Source organism: Alexandromys fortis, unplaced genomic scaffold (genome assembly GCF_014885135.2).
Source record: "Alexandromys fortis isolate MF-2015 unplaced genomic scaffold, M_Fortis_MF-2015_v1.1 scaffold_73, whole genome shotgun sequence".
NCBI lineage: Eukaryota > Metazoa > Chordata > Mammalia > Rodentia > Cricetidae > Alexandromys > Alexandromys fortis.
The window spans coordinates 5030778-5052438 of NW_026067959.1; the positions used below are offsets into that span (position 1 = coordinate 5030778).

At 41.8% G+C, this 21661-nt stretch overlaps 1 protein-coding gene across 2 annotated transcripts in view; it reads right to left on the reverse strand.

Annotated features, from left to right (window-relative positions):
• Nucleotides 1-21661, reverse strand: part of Itga2 (integrin subunit alpha 2) — a 95357-nt gene that overhangs the window by 48996 nt on the left and 24700 nt on the right. The window contains exons 2-6 of one of the 2 annotated variants that reach the window (XM_050152811.1): nt 20958-21075; nt 6714-6823; nt 3980-4071; nt 721-835; nt 450-577 (exon numbers count right to left, since the gene is read on the reverse strand). In XM_050152811.1, coding sequence (XP_050008768.1) covers nt 450-577; nt 721-835; nt 3980-4071; nt 6714-6823; nt 20958-21075 — 563 coding nt within the window. The remainder of the gene's footprint in view (nt 1-449; nt 578-720; nt 836-3979; nt 4072-6713; nt 6824-20957; nt 21076-21661) is intronic. The other variant, XM_050152812.1, reaches the window with a different exon arrangement.

Here is a 21661-nt window from a genome sequence, read left to right on the forward strand (position 1 = left end):
TATGTGCACTATGTGTGTACAGGTGCCTACAGAGGCCAGAGGACTTTGGGTCACCTGGGACAGGAGGTGTAGCCTCGGAGCTGAACCTGGGTCCTCTGCAAGAACAGTAGGTGTTCTTAACCACTAAGCCACATCTCTATTCCTGTAAATGTCTTATTAATAAACTCATGGGTTAAAGAATTAAAATAAGCAGCTCTTAAAAGAGTCTTAAATGCTACACACTATTCTTTTGATGACGGTGTCAAAAATAAAACTAAAATCCACAACACTGAACAAAGCCATAAGCCAAATACTGACCTTCAAAGTATATGTTTCAATTAATTTCCCAGGTCAACATTAAGTACATTAAAATAAATATCTGACAAATGAAACTTTTAAAGACTTCACATCTAACACTCTTTTCCCCAAAGGAGAGCCATGGGCTCAGTTTTGATTTTTGATGTCCTTACCTGTGTCTTTTTGGGACCTATATCCAGGCCTTGTACGAATTTTTCCAAAAAATTCTTTACCGCCTCCCAGGGATAAATACTGTTTGATTCATCACACACAACTACAACATCGACGAAGGAGGGGCAAGCTACACAGTGGAAGATGAAAAAGGTAAGTCAGACTTCTCAACCATGGAAACCTCAGACTTACAGGAAGGTTGGGTTGGCCTTGGTCCCCCTCCCCCTTTAATTGTAAGGCATTGCTCAGACCTCCTTCACAATTCTATCTTACCCTGAACTGCAGGTGAAAAGCTGGTCAAGGACTGAAAGTCCGGACTGATGTCAGAACAAATTCCAGTTGCATAATACTGATTTCCACACTGATGTGCCCACAGGGGACCACAGGTCTTCAAAGAAAGGAGAAAATAATATATATAATAAAATAATATACTTCTCCTTTTATGGAATGAAGACACCATATCCATTCTTTCCTAAGATACTAAGATTCACCAACACACACACACACACACACACACACACACACACACGTATACATATGAAGGCCAGAAGCAGGTGGGTTCTGGGAATTGAACCTTCCTCTGGAAGGGTAGCCAGTGATCTTAATCATGAGCCATCTCTCCAGCACCCGATTTGCTAACTGTCAAAACTAGCAAGTCAAAAATGCATTGGAAGGACTGGCGAGATAGTTCAGGGGTTAAGAGCACTGGCTGCTTTTCCAGAGGACCCATATTCTCCTCTATGGCAACTAACAACCTCCTATAATTCCCATCCCCGGATATCTAACACCTTCCTGTGGTTTCCATAGGCACTGGCTTGCACCTGGTATACAGACATATATTCAGGCCCACAGTCATGTGGTTGAAATAAAAATAAACTCTTAAAAATCTTAAAATGCTTTTGAGTGACCATCCTCTTGGAAGGCTGAAAAGATGAGGAGAAAGCAATAGACGTGCTGCCTCATGGTGACCTTGAGGAAGAGATATGGGGCCCTCAGGGGTAGCTGTTAGTGGACAGAGAGATGATGGGGTCCCCCACCAAACTACTACTAGAAAAGTTCCATAAGAAAACAGAATGCCAAGCTGGCTTTTTGTCTCTCAGGTATGTGGGTCTCATGTGGCTCTTTTATAAAAGGAAGATAATTATGTTCCTTTCCTTGTAAGATTGTAAAGATTGAATATTCCATAGTCCGTTGACATGGAATACTCAAAACAAAGTCATGGAAGAAGCAATTGATACATTAGCACCGCATTGTGGTTGTTTGAGCACTGGGTCTCCTCCTGTCCCATTCATCTAGGACTTCTCTATAGGAAGCAAAACCCCAACTGCCTATGAGGACAGGCAGGGGTCCTCTAGAGTGCCTGAGCTGTGTATGGACATTATGGTAAGCAAACAAACACTTCTTCCATTCAGGGGCAGGCCACTGTGTCCCTGTTCACCTGCTATTTTAAAACCCCACTCGTTTTCTTTCTGAGACCTTGAAGGCAAATTTTGAGTTAAAAAAAGCTCTCTTGTAAAGCATATGAACACACTGAACAACACAAGTGAGGTGATGAACACTTTAACCTTGCTATAAACTATTTCTTTACTTTGAACAGCAAGGCCCCTCCCTGGCTGGTTCTTATCTCCACGCTCAAAGCCCACAAATCCTAACTCCTACTATTGTCCTGAACACAGCGCCAACTCTCTCCTTTCCAGCAGCCCTTAGGAGGATGCTGAGAACTGCGGGTTAAGTCATGATTAAAGCACCCAGGAGACGTTAGACTCTCTATCACTCAATTTTCTATATAAAAAGAGGAACCGTGGGGGAGAGAGGTCAAGTCTAAAGATACTAAAAATTACCTAAGGAATTCCCAGTATATAAAGTCGTGACCCATGCGTAGAGCATTGAACTTATTATGGCCAGACCAATTATTAAAACTGAATAGAAAAGTGTGGACTTACAGGAAGCAACTGGAAAAACAAAGGGGATTTATTTGACCCAGTTTAACTGTTAGTGGCAGAACCCTAGCAGCTGTGCTCATATTTCATGCCCAGTGAGCAAGCATGGCTTTCCTCCCATTAGACTGGAACACTTCGCCAATTAGGAAAAAGCCGTTGCACCTGGCTAGTACACACACACACACACACACACACACACACACACACACACACACGCGCGCGCGCGCGCGCACACATGCACAAAGTAGATGACAATCATCCATGCCCATGTCTATATCCTCAGTCTTTTTTATCACCTTGGCAGATGATTTATGGTGTATGCGAGAATAGACATTCTTTTTCATAAGCAATGGAAAACAGAATTAAGAAGCTGAAGGTAGAATATGCCAGCCGTTACTGCCAAAACATTCTTGCTTTAAGCCCAGAACTTAAGAAGGTTCAGAAATATGTGATGATTGTCAGTCTTTTCCACATAATTCTTAAGAGCGGCTCAAGACTCTGACCTTCTAAATGTATAAAGAAACTCAGGTCTCTTCCTCTTTCCAGCCCCTGTACAGTGACTATGAATTCCCTTGTAGTTTTTTAAAACTTTGATTTCATCTAGAATTAAGCATTAAAGCTTTAAAAGTACATCTACAGTCCATAATTCTCAAGATATTCTTCTGACTTAGCCAACCATCAAAATAAACAAAACCCATGAAGTCAGCTTTATTATAAAGAAGTTCGAATATAGCAAAACACAAAGACATCTTGCAATAGCCATTTATACACTGATTTGCCAATATGATAGCCAATATTTAATTTATTTAGTGGTAATAAGTTTCTCTGAATGTAAATATCTGTTATTCTAAATGAAATGACAATATTGGTTACATTTTTTTAAATCAAGATTTTTTTCATAAAACAAGATTTTAGGTGAGCATGTCAATAGCCAGACAACCTAGGCTTTTGAAGACAATTTTTCAGAGCTGTCTAATTGGACTATTTTTTAATGAATCAGAGGAAATTTCAAATACGGTTTAATTTTTACTTGTCTTTCAACTTTTTGGGGGGTATGTGATATTTTTTTCATTATTTGTAGCAAATATTTTCAGCAATTTCCTATATTAAATCGAAGCTCAGAAATTCTGTTTTCCTTCAGAAACGTTCCCTTCCTAGCACATTTGGAAATACACGCGAGGACAAGCAGATACATGACAGGAGAGACAGCTCCTTGCTTTCCATAGGATCTGAATAGCCAGACCTTACGGCAGCGATTGAAGGCGATCACACTCCTTGGCTTTGAACCCTGCCTACTGATGGAAGATGCCTGTGATTTTGATGGCATCCACACCTGCCCACACACCTCCCAGGGCAAAGGCCTTGTTTTTCACCTTCTCATGGCATTCCAAACATCCTATCATTTGCTCACTACTCAAGAAGGCTCCACATCAACCCTGTTATGTTTCTTTGGTTAGCCAAGTAGCATAGTTGATCCAAAAGCAAACTTCGATGTTTAAATCTCCAGACTGCATTTGCTAAGAGGGAAGGCAGGACGACACTGACCACACACTCTCTCCAGAGGAAGGAGGAGCTGAGAGGAGAACACTCACTAGAAAGCCTCCGGTCCTCGAATTCCTGGTGAGGGTCAAACCCAGGCTCATGTTGGTTTTGATCTCCGTAACATTTGAGATGCTGGTTGAACCTTGCGGAGAGAAAGAGATGTTTTGAAGTATTAAATATCTACCCTTCACTTAAGGCTGTAATCAGACAAACAGGCAGATTCATGTTATTTTCCATACGTTTAAGTGTAGTATAACATATCCGGAAACAAGCATTGTATAATGAAGAGTAGGAACGTGGTGTCTTCAGCCACTCCCAGCTCTCCTGTGTGAGGGGCCATTAGGCAGCTGCACGGCCAGGGCATTTAAATATGTGTTTCAGAAAGCACAACGTTCCCATCAAACAAAACACACAGTGAGGGCACCACCATCCATTTCTGTTTGTCACCTTTCTTTTCTTTTCTTTTCTTTTCTTTTCTTTTCTTTTCTTTTCTTTTCTTTTTTCTTTTCTTTTCTTCTTCTTTTTTTTTTTTTTTTTTTTTTTTTTTTTTTTTTTNTTTTTTTTTTTTTTTTTTTTTTTTTTTTTTTTTTTTTTTTTTTTTAAATAGGGATTGTTTAAAATACTCTTAGTGAACACCATTTGACAGATTCTGGCTTGAATCAGTAGGAGAATTTCAAAAAGAAACCATGGGGCCAGCCAGGTAAAACAAGAAATGAATCTGTCCCTCCAAGCCATGGCACCAACCACTACCTGGCTATTTCCTGAGCCTTGAAATTCCAGTTTTTGGTAACATGATTTCCTGGTGTTCTCTAGTTTCAGGCAAGCCATCGCCACCGCTGTCATTAATCCTCAGCTGGGTTGCTTTCCCCATTTCCCCGGGCGACTGCTCTAAGACTTCCCTCTTCTGAAGCCTTAAATTCCACACTCGCTGCCCGTCTCGGTGAGACGCTAGAACACTGTGGTATGAATCACGTGCTCCAGCGACCTTGGCTCCTCAGCACTGACAAGGGTCACCAGGAGGCCTCCTCCCTCCCTCCTTTCTTTCAGTCTTAGAGGAGGAAGACTTCTTAGACACATTCTCCCAGGCGCTGGTGACATGTTTCTAGTTAGATAAATACTGCACTGTCATTGGCCAATACCCACTTCACTGGTGGCTCCCCTCACACTCTGGCTTTTTCTGGAAAGAGTTCTTAATCTTGTTACCCCATAGAGCTGTCTTGCTACCACCCCCATATCGCCTAAATTCTAGAAATGGGTGATGGCTATTGATCCTTGTACTTATTTCTTTATAAATTATTTTTTCCCTAACTTCACAGTCCCACTGGACTTATAACTATGTTAGTTACGTATGCTTTCATAGAGTAAGAATTTCTTTGGTATAGAAAGAAAACAATGAAACTCCTAAGCTTGTGCCCTTATTTTTAAATGCATTTTATGTAAACATGTTGTTAATAAGGCAATATGCCAGTATGTGTTAGCTTAAAATGAACTATGTGTCTGTGTGTCTTCTTAACTCCTGTGTTTTATACAAAATATTCTATGATTGTTTTGCTGAATAGCCAGCTACCCATCAACAGTGTTGTTTTTTCCTGGACCACCTAACTTGTATAATTGACCCAAAATGCAAACCCCGATGTTTAAATCTCTAGGTTTTATTTCAAAATAGGGATGGTGGGAAGACACTAACCACAGATTCTCTCCAGAGGCATGAGAATCTAGAAGAAAAAACTTCCTAGAAAGCCACCACCTAAATGCTCAAAAGTTAAAAAGACACAGTTGAGGCGATACAGTAACATTGCTGGTGTTTGCTTTTTTTTTTTTCTTGGTGCTGTGTTTCCTGATCTATGAATATAGCAGAACATCATGAGGGATCATTCTATTGACTTTTTCTTTTCTCCAGTCATGCTTGGTTTTATCTTGTGTCTCTGTGCTGTCCTGCCTCTGGTTCCTGGTCATGCAGGTAGCACAGGGCTGAGCGTTTTTATATGACTTTTGGGAGTCGAACTCAAGTATTTGTGTTTGCAAGGCAAGCACTTTACTGACTGAGCCACCTCCCCAGCCATGTTTCTAATTCTTTGCAACTGTCATTGAAATCATTCTGAGTTTTCTAACAATGCCCTTTCTCATCGCATGCCTTGGTTTTTAAGGAGGACTCGGGCTCAGCAATGTTTGTATCCTCATGGCTTTGCTGAGGTGTTAACCTAAGAGTTGAAGGTTCTTTTACTTCCTTCAGGAAATACTGTGTGGAATATTACTCATTCAGCTTTCTAGTCCTAAATCTTTATTATATATTCCTCATTGTAATAGAATACATCTGTAATGTAGGTGAATAAAATAGCAAATAATTTTAAGTTACGTATTTTAGCTAGAATGTAATTATTCAGTAAACCTGAAATACATAGCATTTCTTGGAACCTTCAATACCAATCCCAGAACTAGTGTTTTTGTATATAATGGCTTTTTCTGGAAAGAGGAGGTAGAGAAATACTGATAGTCTCAGACTTCTGGCCATAATATGAAAGATAAAAGTGGAGAAATCAGTCCATGATTTAAGACAAATGGCCCCGGAGACAGAACATTACCTCTGAAGATTATTAAACCAGGTCTTCAAAGCCACTTAAAAAGGTGGATATGAACTTATATCCATATGAGTAAATAAACAAAAGCATAAAGCTATCTACATTTCTTCAAGCCAAGATTGGGATCTTGTTGTCATTTTTGTCTGTGTTTCTGACAAATGAGACTTGCTATTTGTAAATAATCGCATTGCTAAGAACAACTCACTTTGCAGGTTCAGCTTCTCACAAGCGTCCGTGGGGACATCAAGAGGGCACTTGTACACATCTCCCATTCTGTTCTCAGGAAAGCCACTCCATGGTGAACCAACCAGCAGCCTAGAAACACAGTGCTCTCATGAGTCACAGTATGGCACGGACAGTTTATTAAAGAGAAAACGGACTACAGGAAAGAAACATCGCATTTAATTTTAATCTTATAAAAATTCATAGTTCAAACGTGTTCAGTTATAATTTGACTTGTCTCCTGCCCTCACAGCTCATCAGGACACTTAGTGGATGTCTGTGATACGGCTGCTTCACAAAACACCCCGAGATGTCCCTTCCCAGCAGCTAGAGAAGCATAGTCTCTAAAATTCATTGTGGAGCTCCTACTAAAAGCACATATCAACATTCAAGCAACATTTTAAGAACACGAGAGGCATATGTGACTAGATACTACAGTGTGTGCTGGCATAGGGCTGAAGAATGACGTCATAGTCATTCATTCCCAAGAGTGACAACCGACATTTCTGGAGTTCTTTCTATGCCTTAAGTGCTATCACAGGCTGGGCTATTTAGGAAACAGATGCACTATCTGGGTGGCTTTATGGCTACTGCCTTTATAAGGAGGATGCTTAGCAGAAACACTGAGCACTTGTATCTCGGAGATCTCCTTAGTGACTGCAATACTGGGTGCATATTTAGAATACAGGATGAGCCTGATATTCACATCCTTCCTTTGGTTAGCTTCGTTTCCCTTCTAGAGACTGCGCTTCTCCTGCCCACAGAAATACAGTAGATGTTTATGCTCACACGGTACTGGACAGAAAGAGACCATGTACTGTTTGACCATTTTTCTCCTATGCTTGTGTGTTCATATGTGTGCAGATAGATGTGTGTGTGTGTGTGTGTGTGTGTGTGTATACGTGTGCGTGTGCATGTGCATGTGTGTGTATGTAGGGGGGGGGCAGAAGATCACCTGAAACACTATCCTCCTCCTATGAGACAGGGTCTTTCATTGGTTAGGAGCTCCTCAGTTAGGCTTCACTGACTAGCCAGAGAGACCCCAAAGATCCACCTGTCTTTGCCTCTCTACTCATTGGTAACAAGTGAACCACCAACCCTTTACCAACTGAGCTATTGCCCAACTTGATTGGCTTAATCTTCAGTGGCCATAGCAGGCTATTTATTGTGTAACATCCAGTTGCTAAGGAAGCACCTTTGCTTTACTGTTAGTTGGTTTTTGAAGTTGAGAAGATTATCTATGAAAATCTTCCATTAGCATTCTTTGTTACTAATTTGTCACTGTCATTTATATTTGTGCTCCATGCTAAATTTTATATAGCAGACATAGAGAAATCTAAGGCAGATTCCTGCCTACTAAATCTAGCATAACCGTTTAATGTACAAAAACAATAAAACAATTATATGAGATAAAGGATAGGAATTAAGCTCTTCTGTGAAAAAATGTTAAAATGGTCAAAGGATACAAAAGGATGAAGAGTAAAATCACCTTATTCATTGCATAAAATTATTCTCAGAGAACATCTTGAATACATTAATTAAATTAAGTTTTATTAAGGTCACAACTGAAAGATTTTGTCCTCTCATCAAGAGATAATTTAGCACTGCCTATTAAGATGTTACTTGTACTCAACACTTCAATCACATTAGACACACAGTTTAAGACTCTGGAAAAGCTAGAAATCTGAGTGATAGATATAAAGTCACCATATTCATTTTAATGGTGGGGCTACTGGTGGCACTTGGCATGTATGTTTGAGTAGATATGGTGTTCTTCATGCCCACTTAGAAGCAGTTAGGAATCTCATTCGTACTGTGAGAACTGCTCCACTGTCTTCATCTTTAGTCTTTAGTATTCACTTACAGGGGTCTACACAGTGTTCCCCTTAGTTTTGCAGACAAACACATCTTAAAGAAGCAGGCAATATGCCCCTGATATCCTAATCAGCCCTGTCATATTCTTTGCTTATCCTGCAGCGGAAGAGTCCGGTCTTATAGGACTCAGCTCTGCAGACTAAAGTTTCTTCTGCTGCCAACCTTCATACAGGCAATGCCATCCCACGCATGGCAGGTTCTACACATCAGATTTATTTCCTCTTGGATAAAGCTCCCTCCAGAAAGCCATCTTTGAACTATGAGGACTAGATCAATGAGGTAGATATGAAAGTTGATGAGGGTCAAAGATTCTGTGCTTGTAGGTCTAAATTTTGTTGAACAAATGAATGAAAAATAAGCATTTCAATTATTGATTGGAATAACTGTCTTGGTAAAGGAAAAGTTAATTAATAATGTATAATTATCTTTTAGCCAGAGAACTTATTTTTGTCCACGTAAAGGTGAAATTGAACCAACACACACATACACAATATATATACATAATATGTATACATATATTAGCATTATGTATTAAAAAATTACTTGTACTCGGTGTTTCAATCACATTAGACACATAGGTTAAGACACATGAAAAGTCAAAGAGAGCCAAAAGGAAGGAAAACCCTGTGGCTGTTCTGCAAGCTATTTCAGATTCAGCTTGTACATTCGACTGTGCATCAAAGTTATAGCTCTAAAAACTTTAATGTTTTAAATTTATCTTTGAAATATTCATACATGTATACGTGTCTTGATCGTAACCGCTTTCCACTCCCAAGTTAACTCCCTATTCCCCCAGTGCATCTGCTCAACCTCCTTTAAAATCTCCTACTGTGTCCGGTTAATGCTACACATAAGCACATGGGTGTGTGACCCTTCAGTAGGGTTTTGGCTCTCTCCCAGTAGCCACTCCCCTGAAGAAAACAGACTTTCCCTCCCCGGCAGCCATCAATTGCCCATAGCTTCTCAGCTAGGAGTGGGTTCTCATTTGCCCTTTCCTCATCCACGGTGGAATTCACTGGCTTTATCTTGTACTGATCACGCAGAGATAGCATGCAGCTGTGGGGAGCTGATGTGCTCAGTGACTGTGCAAACCCAGAAGCCATCATTTCCCTGCTCAACTCCCCACACACTGACTGCTACATTCTTCTGCCTCCTCCCCATTCTGCATAGTTTCTTGAGTCTTAAATGGTGAAGACATGATACAGATGACCCATGGGAAACTCAGCACTTTGTGTTATTTTACACGTGGCCCCTGGACCAGTTATGAGTCTCAGTGCAGAAAGAAGCTTCGCTGGTCAAGGTTTAAAGCACAGAGGGAAGTGAAAAGGACACCATGGTCATTAATCCTCACAGTCCAATTTGACTGGATCTAGAATCTGATGGAAACACACTCCAGCTGTGTCGGTGACGCCTGTTTCCCAGAAGGCTGAGTGGAGAAGGGAAGATCCACCCTAAATGTGGGCAGCAGTCATCCACGGCTGGAGGCTTTGATCTAGCTGAAATTTGGCGCTGATTGCCCTCTGCTTCTTGAGCAGAGACGAAATGAGACCACCCGCCTCATGCTCCTATATTCAAGCCTTCCTCGCCATGATGGCTGCCCCCTCAAGGTGTGAGCTGAAATGAACCACGATTCCTTAAAATGCTCTTGCTGGTGTTTAGTCACAGCAACAAGAAGAGTCAGCAATGAAGTGCCTAACACAAGCAGTTATAGAAAGTGTGACTCTGGCCCTTGGCGTTCTGGGAATTCCTGTTAATGTTAGTAAATCTTACAGTATTTTGGAGTGGGTGTAAGGTTTTCTAAAACTTATCTAATTTAATCTGTAAAGCGAATCTGAGATTATATCACTGGCATTTTGCAAATGGAAGTGCTGAGACAAGTGAGCAAGTCACCCCTTACAAAATTGCCGGTTAGGGTCAACTGTGCCCCTTTCTGAAGGACTGGATTGTAACATCCAGGCAATTAGTTCTTTTTCCTCTTCAATGCAAGAAGCCCTAGGCCAGGCCTGGGAAGACTATCTAAATAAATGAGATGAATTCTAGAAACTGATGGAGTAGAAACTGGAAGCAGAGGTCCAGTTCACACTTCCTGGATGCAGGTAGATGGCTTTGTGGTTTTGAAGGGAGCCCCTATTCAGACATGTGCCATTGTCATCCTTGCGAGAGCACATATACCCAGCACGGTACAGGTCATGCTGTGTGCAATGACGGTCAAGGGCAGAGCATGTTCAGGAAGCACCAGATTTGATCACTCAGGTGACTTCTTTTATAGCCATTTCCACTCCTTCTCACCAAAGCCCAGGGGAGACACACTGCGGAAAGTTTAGTGTTTCTGAACTAAAGTGCTCTGTTTCTCGGTGTCTCCAGCAGCAAGGACACAGCACCAGCTCCCTGCTAATCTCCACGAGAAGAAGCAAGAGAGACTTGCTGCATTCTGTCCCACTGAGCACCTTGATGGGACGCTCCTTCACCTCCTCTCACCTCATCTAAGAATTCAGCACTAGTTAACCTTGAAATTAGAGAGGGGTTAGGATGTCGCCATCACCGTCACTACTGGGAACTTTGAGGCTCTCTGTAAGGTAAGCATACACAACAAAGAGGAAGAAACCTGCTCCTGCTCTGTCACGTGCCACCCAATAAGGAGTAAATAAAAGCACTGAAATGTGAAGGGGGCGGGGGGGGGGAGGGGAACAGAAACAAAGTCATTTTCTTCATTTGCCATCTTAGATTATTAACCTAAGACAGCAAAAGACAAGGTAATACCTGGCCATTTGGGGTACACCTGAAGACCGAGGGAGTCCCACTCCCTTGTTCACACATGACTCAGTATGTAAATACTATAGCCCACCTCCAGACTAGAAATCGCAGGGAAAGTTCTAGACCACTGCCACCGTCTTTCCTGGTACCGTTTCCCTCCCCACAGCAGACACCTCATCACGCCCACAGGCTTTCATGGAATCCTGTTCCTTACAGCTCACCCTCATGACAGGAGGCTATGAAGTCACCAGAGGCCACTCCCAGGGAATTGTGACATTCTTAAATTAAGCAGACAGGAAGTGAAGGAGGCTGGTCGGGCCAACCATCAAATTTTATGGGCATATAGCTGTAACAGGGAGAGGTACAAAAGGACAAATGTCACAAAGGGGGGTAGGGCACACACGGGTGGGAAAACCATGTCGAAACATGAAAGGTGTTCTTTGCAGTTATGGATTTTACTGCCTCAACCAGAAAAGAAAAATAGAGCAATAGAGCTGTGTGAATAGCCACGAGTGCTGATTCCTCAAACTAAACCAAAGTCCACGATACAAACTGTTCCTTCCCTACGGTGAAACTGGGAATTCTTCCAAGACTATCCTAAATAACACTTACTGTTCAATTATCTTGTGGGAAAATAGTGATTATGGAGACTCTAAAAAGTAGCCAGTTTGCCCACCTCCAGTGGAATTCCAAGTGCTTTGTTTAGTTAGTAAACAATATTTATGGTGGTGTAGGTCAGGCAATTTTAAACCCACAATCCAGGAGCTACTAAAAATATCTTCCCTTGGTCTGTGGGTCTCTAGGCTCTCTAGCACTTCCTCAACAGTAAGGACTTTTGTAGAGATTGCCAATGGAGGTGCAGTTAAAATAATACAGTATCATCGAGATGCCTTTACTGAGTGCCTATGGGATGGACATGTTGTACAACTCCAGGAGGCACCATTCTTATGTAAATTGTGTGTCCTGGCCCTGTACAGTAGACACATGTGAGGCTGTGTACGGTGAGTGACAAGACCTACTGTCTTAGGATGATTATGGTTGTGCTAAAAAAAAAAAAATGACCCAAAACAAACTGATGAGGCAAGGGTTTCTTAGTACTCCTTCATTTTGCTGTTCATCACTGGAGGAAGTCAAAATAGAAAGTGGAGCAGGGTGGGAACCTGGAGGCTAGAGTTCATGTGGAGGCTATGGCAGGGTGCTGCTTTTTGGCTTGTTCCCCATGGCTTACTCAGCCTGCTTTCTTATAGAACCCAGGATCGCCAGCCCAGGGATCACCCCACCCACAATGGGCTGAGCCCTCCCCATTGATCACTTATTTAAAAAATGTCCTACAGCGTTGCCTATAGCCTGATCTTATGGAGACATTTCCTCAATTGAGGCTCCCTCTTCTCTCATGACTCTGGCTTGTGCCAAGTTGACCTAAAACTAGCCAGAACACCTATCATGAACCATACTCGATTGTAGGTACTAAGGATACGTTACTGAATGAGTCACTAAAAAGATTCTGGCCTCAATTTTTACATTCTAGAGTGAAGACAGATAATAAATCTTGGAAATGAAACATACAGTGGCAGTGATCAGTGCTTTGGAAGGAAAATGAGTGTGTCAGAAGCATGAGGTAGAGACTGGTATAATCTTTGTTAAAATGGTTAGAGAAACCCCACTCCCCCCAAAAATCATTCAAGACTTAAGGAGACTTAAGCATTCAAGACTTAAAAGAAGACAGGAAGAGTAGCCTGGGGTTGCAGCAAGCACAAATGTCCAGTGGCCAGAGAAAATGGAAAACTGTGGGATCAGTTTGTCAAGCAGGCCAGGTCACATGTAGACTAGTGTGTAATTAGCCTCTGTTTTCATCTCTAAGTAAGAAAGGCTTCAGGGGGCTGAGTATAGAGTGATCACAATTTGACACATTTGGGGAACTGTGACAGGTGCTTCCTTAAAATGGCTGTAGTAAAGCCACCAGGAAGCCAGACAACTGGTCTTGCGGTCTCCTGCGTAAAAGGTGTTAGGGGCTCGCAGAGGTTCAGAGAATTCCGGCGCTGAGCCCTGGCCTTGCTTAAAATAGTTTCTCAAAGTAGGGTCAGCAGGGTTTCTTCAAACTTAAACAGAGGTGGGAAGAAAGAGGGACAGGGGGACAGAGGGGTGGCCACAGGATCAAGGGAAATCCTAGGAGTTGGGATGTTAGGCAGACCAGCAGAGCAAGATCTTGAGATGAAGAAGCCCAATGTCTGTATGAGTGACAACTGGAACACCAGGAGTTTGAGATGTCCTCTAGACCCTGAAGGGGATACCCTACTTATGACTGGAGCCTATCTATGCCAACATTAGAAATTTCAGAACCCACAGCATATAAATAAGAATATCATCCTTTTAACATTCTAGGTTATTGACAACACAGGGCATCTGGCAAGGTATAAATAGACCATTGCTTCTTGCTAGTTAATGGAAAAGGTGTTTGTGGATGAAGGAAGTCACCTATGAAATGTTGCCCCTTAGGGAAAGGGGGGCAGATGAACTTTATCTTTTAGGTCATAGTATTGCTCTTCCAAACCCAATAGTCAAACTCTTTGGCATAAGTTAAAAGCAACGTTAGTGTTTCAGTCTCATTATATGACCACAGACTCTTCAGCTTCCAGACTGTTCCCTGAAGTGGTGAGATGGCAAAGCCCTCAAGGTCTGTCAATGTCACAACGGAGCCCACCTACCTCTATCCTTAAAGCATCTTAAGGCTGCTGTGCTTTATAAAAGCCCTAGAAATTTATTTTCTTACTGGAAACAAAGGAGCCAATAAATATCAAGTATGGCTTCAAATCGCCCTCCATAAAGTTTTCCTGAAGTTAAAATCAAAAGCTGAGATACTCACTGAAAAGAATTACGGTGATGCAAGTCCCCTCACTTTTACCCATCCTAGAGAAACAAGTATTGTTTTGAAGTTACTCCATTTCAGACATCAAAGCCCATGAGACAATACAATACCTTTCTGATAGGTGCTTCGGCAGCATTTTTTTTTTTTAAATCAGAGATAAACACTCGAATAGCAACAGCATTGTAAAACTACATAATGGTTAATTAAGGACTCTTATAGGAATTATCTTCTTTGGTCGTTATTATTACCTATGAGGTGTAACATATTTCTGGTTTTGTGTAAAGACACTGGTGGTTTGAATGAGATACACCCAGCCCCTTCCATGACTCAGGCATTTGAACACTTGGTCCCCAGTTGGGGGTGCTGTTTGGAGAAGTTTGGGAGGTGTGGTCTTGCTGGAGAAGGCGTGTCACTAAGGGTAAACTTTGAGAATGTACAGTTTCATCCTACTTCCATTTCTCTCTCTCCTCTCTCTAACTTTGCTTGGGATATGGCCTCTTAGCTTTCTGCTCCTGATGTTTGCTGTCATGTATTCTTCCCATAGCGGACTCATCCCTGAGGAACTATAAGGCCTTCTTTCTTTAGGTTGTCTTGGTCATGGTGTTTTACCACAGCAACAGAACATAACTGGTACAGCATCTCGGTGGTAGCAGAATCCAGACCCACTCCTATGTCCTTTCCTTCTAAATCCACAATTCTATCATATGGGGTCTACTTAGAATTCTTCTAGACAAGAACTCAGTACTTGCTCATCACATGGAACCTAAAATTACAGTAACAGCCACCTCATATCTCTGCCACTTCTCACTTCCCACATCCATGTTCTGATGGAGAGAAATGTTTGAGATGGTTGGATGCCAGAAAGCTTTGTGTGTCCAAGCTCTTTACTCTGATCAATAAGCTTCGCTCAATATTATCATGAGGATTATCTGATATGATGTCTTGGGATTTTCCACAGATCACGGATATGTTCTAAGCATTCTAGAACAGCAGTTATCTTTCAAGTGTGAGTAACAAAGACAGTGTGTGTGTGCATGTGTGTGCATTGTATGTGTGTGTGTGTACATGAGCACCACAAACTCAAGTCCAGAAGGGATGAAAGCAAGTTAGAGAAAGGGCTATTTAACACACAGAGCCTTTGATGTCTGTTACAAAATGGAACATTTCTCTCTTCCATGGGACTTTCTATTTAACTTTCTCCTAGAGTCATTTGTTGGAGGACTATTCACACTCATAGTAAATAAGGACCTTTACTAAGTTTTCACTTAACCAAAAAGTTGAAACAGCAACATGTGCCCCCACACAGATGCAGTGGTTTTTTTTTCTTTTTGCTGCAATATTCATTCATAGTTCTTCTCTCTTTATAAGGAATAGAATGCACCCTCCTTGACAAAACAAGTAAATACATTGCCATGACTGGAAATACCCCTCATTCTTTGTCTTCATCTCACAAGTGATTCCAGTTACAATGATTTTGAGTCATAATGAACTCAGATTTTTCTCAGGGCAAGCCTTCAGACTCCACAAACAGAAAGAGTACATATCACCACTAGTTCCAGGAAATGATCTTCAACAGTCTCAGGCCCTTGTAGATTGTTTGTGATAAGGATTACATCATCCACACTGAACATCCGGTGTATGAGATTCAAGCAGAGGGCAGGCGGGCCCTCCTCTGCCTATGCAGAGGGAAGAGTACACCAGACTTTACTCTTAGCCAGAGGGATGCATAGCAGTTCTGCTTGGGACGGTCAACTTGCTCTTAAAACTAAGTAGCTCACTGAAGTCTGTGGAAAAGGCTCACGGAGTAATGAAGAGATGTCAGCCATACTATTAAAGTGGAAGTCTAGGGTGGAATAAAAAAATCTAATAAATAAGACTACTAAAATAGCCACGTTTGCTTCATTAAAATCTAGTAGATCTTAAGTAAAACATGCCTATATTCTTAACATTGGATACATAGGACAACTCAAACTGCATCCTAAAACCATAGTGTGATTTAAAAACACTCTGACTAGAGAGAGCCTTGAATGAATTAGAAGAAAAGGGCTGAGAAATGGAGTCAAGTGAAAAAGAGATTATAAGAAAGTCAAAGTTACGTAGAGGGAAATGGGGGAGACCTACCTCAGAATAAGCAGTTAGACAGCAATGAACTAAAAGGTCCTGTAAGTGTGTGTGTATGTGTGCGTGTGTGTGTGCGTGCATGTGTGTGTGTGCACTTGTGCGTGTGTGTGTGTGTGTGTGTGTGTGCGTATGATAAACTGACTCAAGAGAAAAAACTCACAATTTATTGAAGGAATTCCTAGCAAAAGCTAACTTCATTAGTATCAGAAGGAAAGTTAATGTTTAAACAGTTTTTCCCACATCTGCTACTTCCATAATGTCTGGGCAATTGTCATAAATTAGGAGTGGGGAAGGGCACAGTGCCAATTGTCAAAACAAATAGGCGATTCTGGAGCCCAGGTTTCGTGTTATTTTTCCTCCTCGCTGTGAAGGCAGCCTGCCCTGATCGAGGACTATCTAGCCTGGTAATTGTACCCAGGAAAGGCCCACTGACATAGCCGTGCTAATAACAGAGGCTATGAGGAAATCTTGTATCTCTAGTGTCCTGGGCCTTGGAAAGAGAAAATGAGCTCTTACTGTTGAGTTCATGGAATAGGAGCACGGAGACAGGAGCATTTCCAGGGCTTGGCACCGAATTACCCCTTCCCTCTTACTCATGCATTCCTATTCTGCAAATACATCTTCCTCCTAGACTGTTCCCCACTCCGGAGGTCAAGTCCCAAGCTCTGTATTTCCTGCACCCCACGTAGGCACAGTGTCCAGTCCACAGTGGATTAGGTAATTTTGTCCGTGGCTTGACCTGTTCTGTTTCTTTGCTTGGCAAGACCCAAACAGTGAGAGGCTTTGGACAGGCTTGCCCACCAGCTTTGCTCTCTTCCTTTCTGCTTTGTGCCTCCAGAGGATTCAGCTGCTTAGAGAGACACGAATTGCCCCTTCTCTGTGAGGTGCAGTAAGTCTCTACAGGCTGATAATTAGATCCTGGCTAACGGGTAGGAAGACTGTGATCCTAAGCTAAAGTTCCATCTTACCAGAAAGTTCCATACTGGCATTCAAGGCACCAACCCAGCCAATTATAGACTAGGGCCTTGTTTCCCAATAGCCATTGTTGTTATTTAAACAAGATTATGGGAAGAGTAAGGCGGGATTTAGAATTATCTGATGTCCCTGGTCTTGACGTCCCTTGCTCAACACCAGAATTTCAATATAATCTGCTAATACCAATGCATTTTAACAATATCTTGAATTCTTACACAGAGAAAAATGACAAGACTGACTCCCACTTTCCCAGGATTCTACCTGTTAAAGTCCCCATCAGCTTTTTGTCGTTTTGGTCTTACTCAGCTGTCACCTAGCCAGTGGTTGAGTTCCTTGCCAATCCATAACAGACTCATCATCTTTAATAACATCTATTACAGCTGGTGGCCTTTTCTCTTAGACTTATTATGCCCCAGAAAAAGCTGATATTGAAAAAAAAAACAAAAAACAAAACAGCTTCAAAACTCAATGCGAGATTGTCCTTAGCATGGATGTGCCTAGCTGGAGTTCGCATGGAGTTCCTGAAGATAGTCTCAAAAAAAGTTCAAAGGCTATCTGTGGTGAACCATTTGGAAGTAGGTCCTTCATTTAGTCATTCAACAAACGTTATCCTTTTAAAATTTTAAGATGTATTTTAATTATGTCTTTCTATCTAAGTGCAAATTGGCACATGTGAGTGTTGGTGTCAAATACCCCTGGAATTATAATTATAAGTGATTGATAGTCATCCTACATGAATACTGGAGACCAAACTTTGATCCTTTGTAAGAGCAGTATGCACTCTTAACTGTGGAGGCATCTTTCCAGCCCCAGGGAATAGCTCTGGATTTCTTGCTTAGGACCAGATCCGATCTTGGGTTCATTAGCAACTTAATGAACTAGATTCTAAGGTCAAACCATGGCCTGCATCTGCCTTCTAGCTTGCTTTCATCTCCATAGTAATTAAAGAAAGAAATGATTATTGGTAGGACTGCGGCTCCTGTCGATGCTCCCTGCCGTCCTCCCAATGATGGCAGTAGGTTCTAGCCCTTGAGTGCCCAGCCTGATTGCTCTCCAGTCTCCTAGCTGATAGACTATTTTCAGCAGCCATTGCTTTCTGGGTCTCCGCAGAGTAAGAAGTTCAGGTTCTTCTCCAGCCCACACGTTTCCGTCATTTTAATCCTAGCTCAACATTTGCTTCTTCTAAATGCCTTCTAAGATGAACCGTGATAACTTAATTTTGTTTTCTCATGACAAAGATAAGCATGCATAAAATAGTTATTTTTCTTTAATTTAGTGGATTAGAGAATCAAATGTAAGCTCACAACATGAAGGTAATACATTGTAGTTATCACTGAAAGTCAGTTGAAGTTCATGTTACTGTTTAAAAGCATCCAGAGGATAAAGATCAGAACCTAAAGCTACAGGCTTCGTGGGCAGAGCTTAAGTCCCTGTGCTACAACAGAGAGGTTGTGTTCCAAGGACCTGTCCACGAATGGGCATCAAATTGGAGAGGGGAGGAACTTGCCTGCCTCAACATAAATTAGTGTCATCTAATTTCCTTGAGTTTTTTCTATTACTTTCACAGTAAACTTAAATTAACATAGATATATGTTAGATTAACATATATAGATAGATATCCATTATATATTCACACACACACGCGCGCGCGCGCGCGCGCGCACACACACATTTCCTCAGTTTCTCAAAAGTAGTCATTTTTCCACCAGATAATAAAGCTCTGAGTTATAAATGTAATCCTATACATTAAAAGTCTTGCATACTGCCCTGGCTGGCTAGTTTTATGTCAACTTGACACAAGTTAAAGTTATCTAAAAGGAGGAGCCCTTAATGCATCCATAAGATCTGGCTGTAGGTTTCCTACTAGACCCATAATGGCTTCCTCAATCAAGATTTGTTTCCTTGCTCTCCCCCTCTGTCCTTTCCTTGTCTCAGCCACGCGGTTCTCATGTTCTCCTCTCCCCTCTCTTTCTCTTCTCTTCCTCTCCTTCCATCCTCCCCTTGCACACTCCCAATTTTCTGGCACTAGAAAAATTCCCAGGAATCCAGAAGGATGACCCCAGCCAAGACCGTAAGCAATTGTGGAGAGGGTACTTGAACTGGTGGTCTTTTTCTGTAATCATATTGATGACTACCTTAATTGTCTTATAGAACTTTTCATCCAGCAACAGATGGAAGCAGATGCAGAGATCCACAGCTAAGCACTGGACCGAGCTCCCAGAGTCCAGTAGAAGAGTGGAAGGAGTAATAATATGAGCAAAGGGATCAAGACTATGATGGGGATACCCACAGAAGCTTCTGACCTGAGCTAGTTGGAGCTCACTGACTCCAGACTGACAGGGGGAACCTGCATAGGACCAAACAAGGCCCTCTGAATGTGGGTGACAGTTCTGTGACTGGGGCAGTCTAGGACCAGTATTTATGCCTAGTGCTTGAAGTGGCTTTTTGCAACCCATTCTCCTTGAAGGGATATTTCGCTCAGCCTAAATATAGTGGGAAGGGCCTTGATCTTGCCTCAAAGTGATATTCCAGACATTCTTGAACCCCCGTGGAAGTCTTACCCTCTCTGAGGAGTGGATAGTAGTGGGGTTGGGGGTACGGGAGGAGGAAGGGGAGGGGGAACTGGGATTCTTATTTTATGTAAAACTGTTTTAAAATAAAATTTTTTTCGAAAGATCTGACTGTAGAACATTTTATTAATTAGTGATTGGTGGCGGAGGACCCAGTCCACTGTCAGTGGTGCTATCCCTTGGCTGGTGGTCTTGGGTTCTGTAAGAAAGCAGGTTGAGCAAGCCATGATGAACAAGTCATTAATCAGCTCCTCTCCATGGCTTCTGCGTCAACTCCTGCCTCCAGGTCCCTGCCTGCTTGAGTTCCTGTCCTGCCTTCCTTTAATGATGAACTGTGATGTGGGAGTGTAAGCGGAATAAATTCTTTCCTCCCCTATTTGCTTCTGGTCATGGTGTTCTATCACAGCTATAGTAACTTAAACAAAAACAAGTACTTTAAGCTAGAAGTCAACTTTGTGAGTTTTCTATGAACACATAAGAGAACTCTTGTACCAGGCTAAACCTGACTTAGAGCTGAGGGGGCAAAGCCCCGTTAAAAGAAAATATTTTGGACATTGCTCTGCCCCAGCCCCAGGAGGGACACCAAAATAGTGTTAGCTGGATGAATACTTTTAAAGTTCATGGAAGATCAGTTCAAAGGTTAAGGAACCAAGGAAATACGCATTTGTCTATATTTTTTCTTATCTACCACAATTATGGTCAGAGCTAGTATTGTCAGTAGAATTTTTACAGGAAGTTTTCTATCTGAGATTTCTCCCCACTAAAAAGCACCATTCTAGGATCCTATTCATTGTCAGTCCACAGTTATGAACTTTTGAAGAAAATCCCTCATTTAAAAATATTGGATCAAAGAAACAAAAGAACTGGGTACGCCTTTAATTCCCAACACACCCTGAAGACAGAGGCAAGCATTTTTTTTTTTTTTGTATGTTTCAGGACAGCCAGAGTAACATGGTGAGACTGTCTCGGAATGACGGTAAAGCACACACTATCCATTGACAGTATCCAAACATTACATTTATACAATTATATTTTATTGAAATAATAAAGAAGAGAATAGCCTTACCAGTTGCCCTGTGGGGTTTTGAGCTGCTGCACAGCATAACCAAACTGTTCACTTGAAGGACCGGAAAATATTTTTGCTCCTGGGAGGCCAACATTGTATGCCAGACAGCTTAAAATACCTATTAAAATGGAAAACACAGCCATATTTACAATTTTTAATGTAAGTGCATAATATGATTGGTAAGGACCATGTTTTAAAAAAACTTTGTCTGACCTGATAACTCTTCTCCTTATCAGTGTTGATAAGAAGTAACAGCTACTACAGCTAAGGCATGTGTGTGGGCCCTAGCACAGGTGTAGATACTCATATGCATAATTCACTGCCTTAATATTGCCCCTCCCGGCAGCCTCAGCGGACAATGGTATCTTTGCTTCACAGAGATTTTGGAGGTTCCAGATGAGTCTCTCATGCCCAGTGATAAGGGAAGGCCAGGATTTGATCAAGAGACCGAATTAACACACTCAGCTCTTAAACCATTGTTTTATTATATATTGTATGGTGATTTAAATTCTTTTTGTCTTCACTCACAGAGCAAGACCCTAAGCTACTCACACACAGTGTCTGAAGGGGGCCCTCTCTCCTTGACATAGTCTCCGTATGAAACGTGTGTTAAAAACATAGTGCTTAGGAGAAAGGAAAGTCACAGCCCCGCAAATCAGCATCATTTGCTTTCTCAGAAAAGGATGCTTCGTAAGCTAAAGACT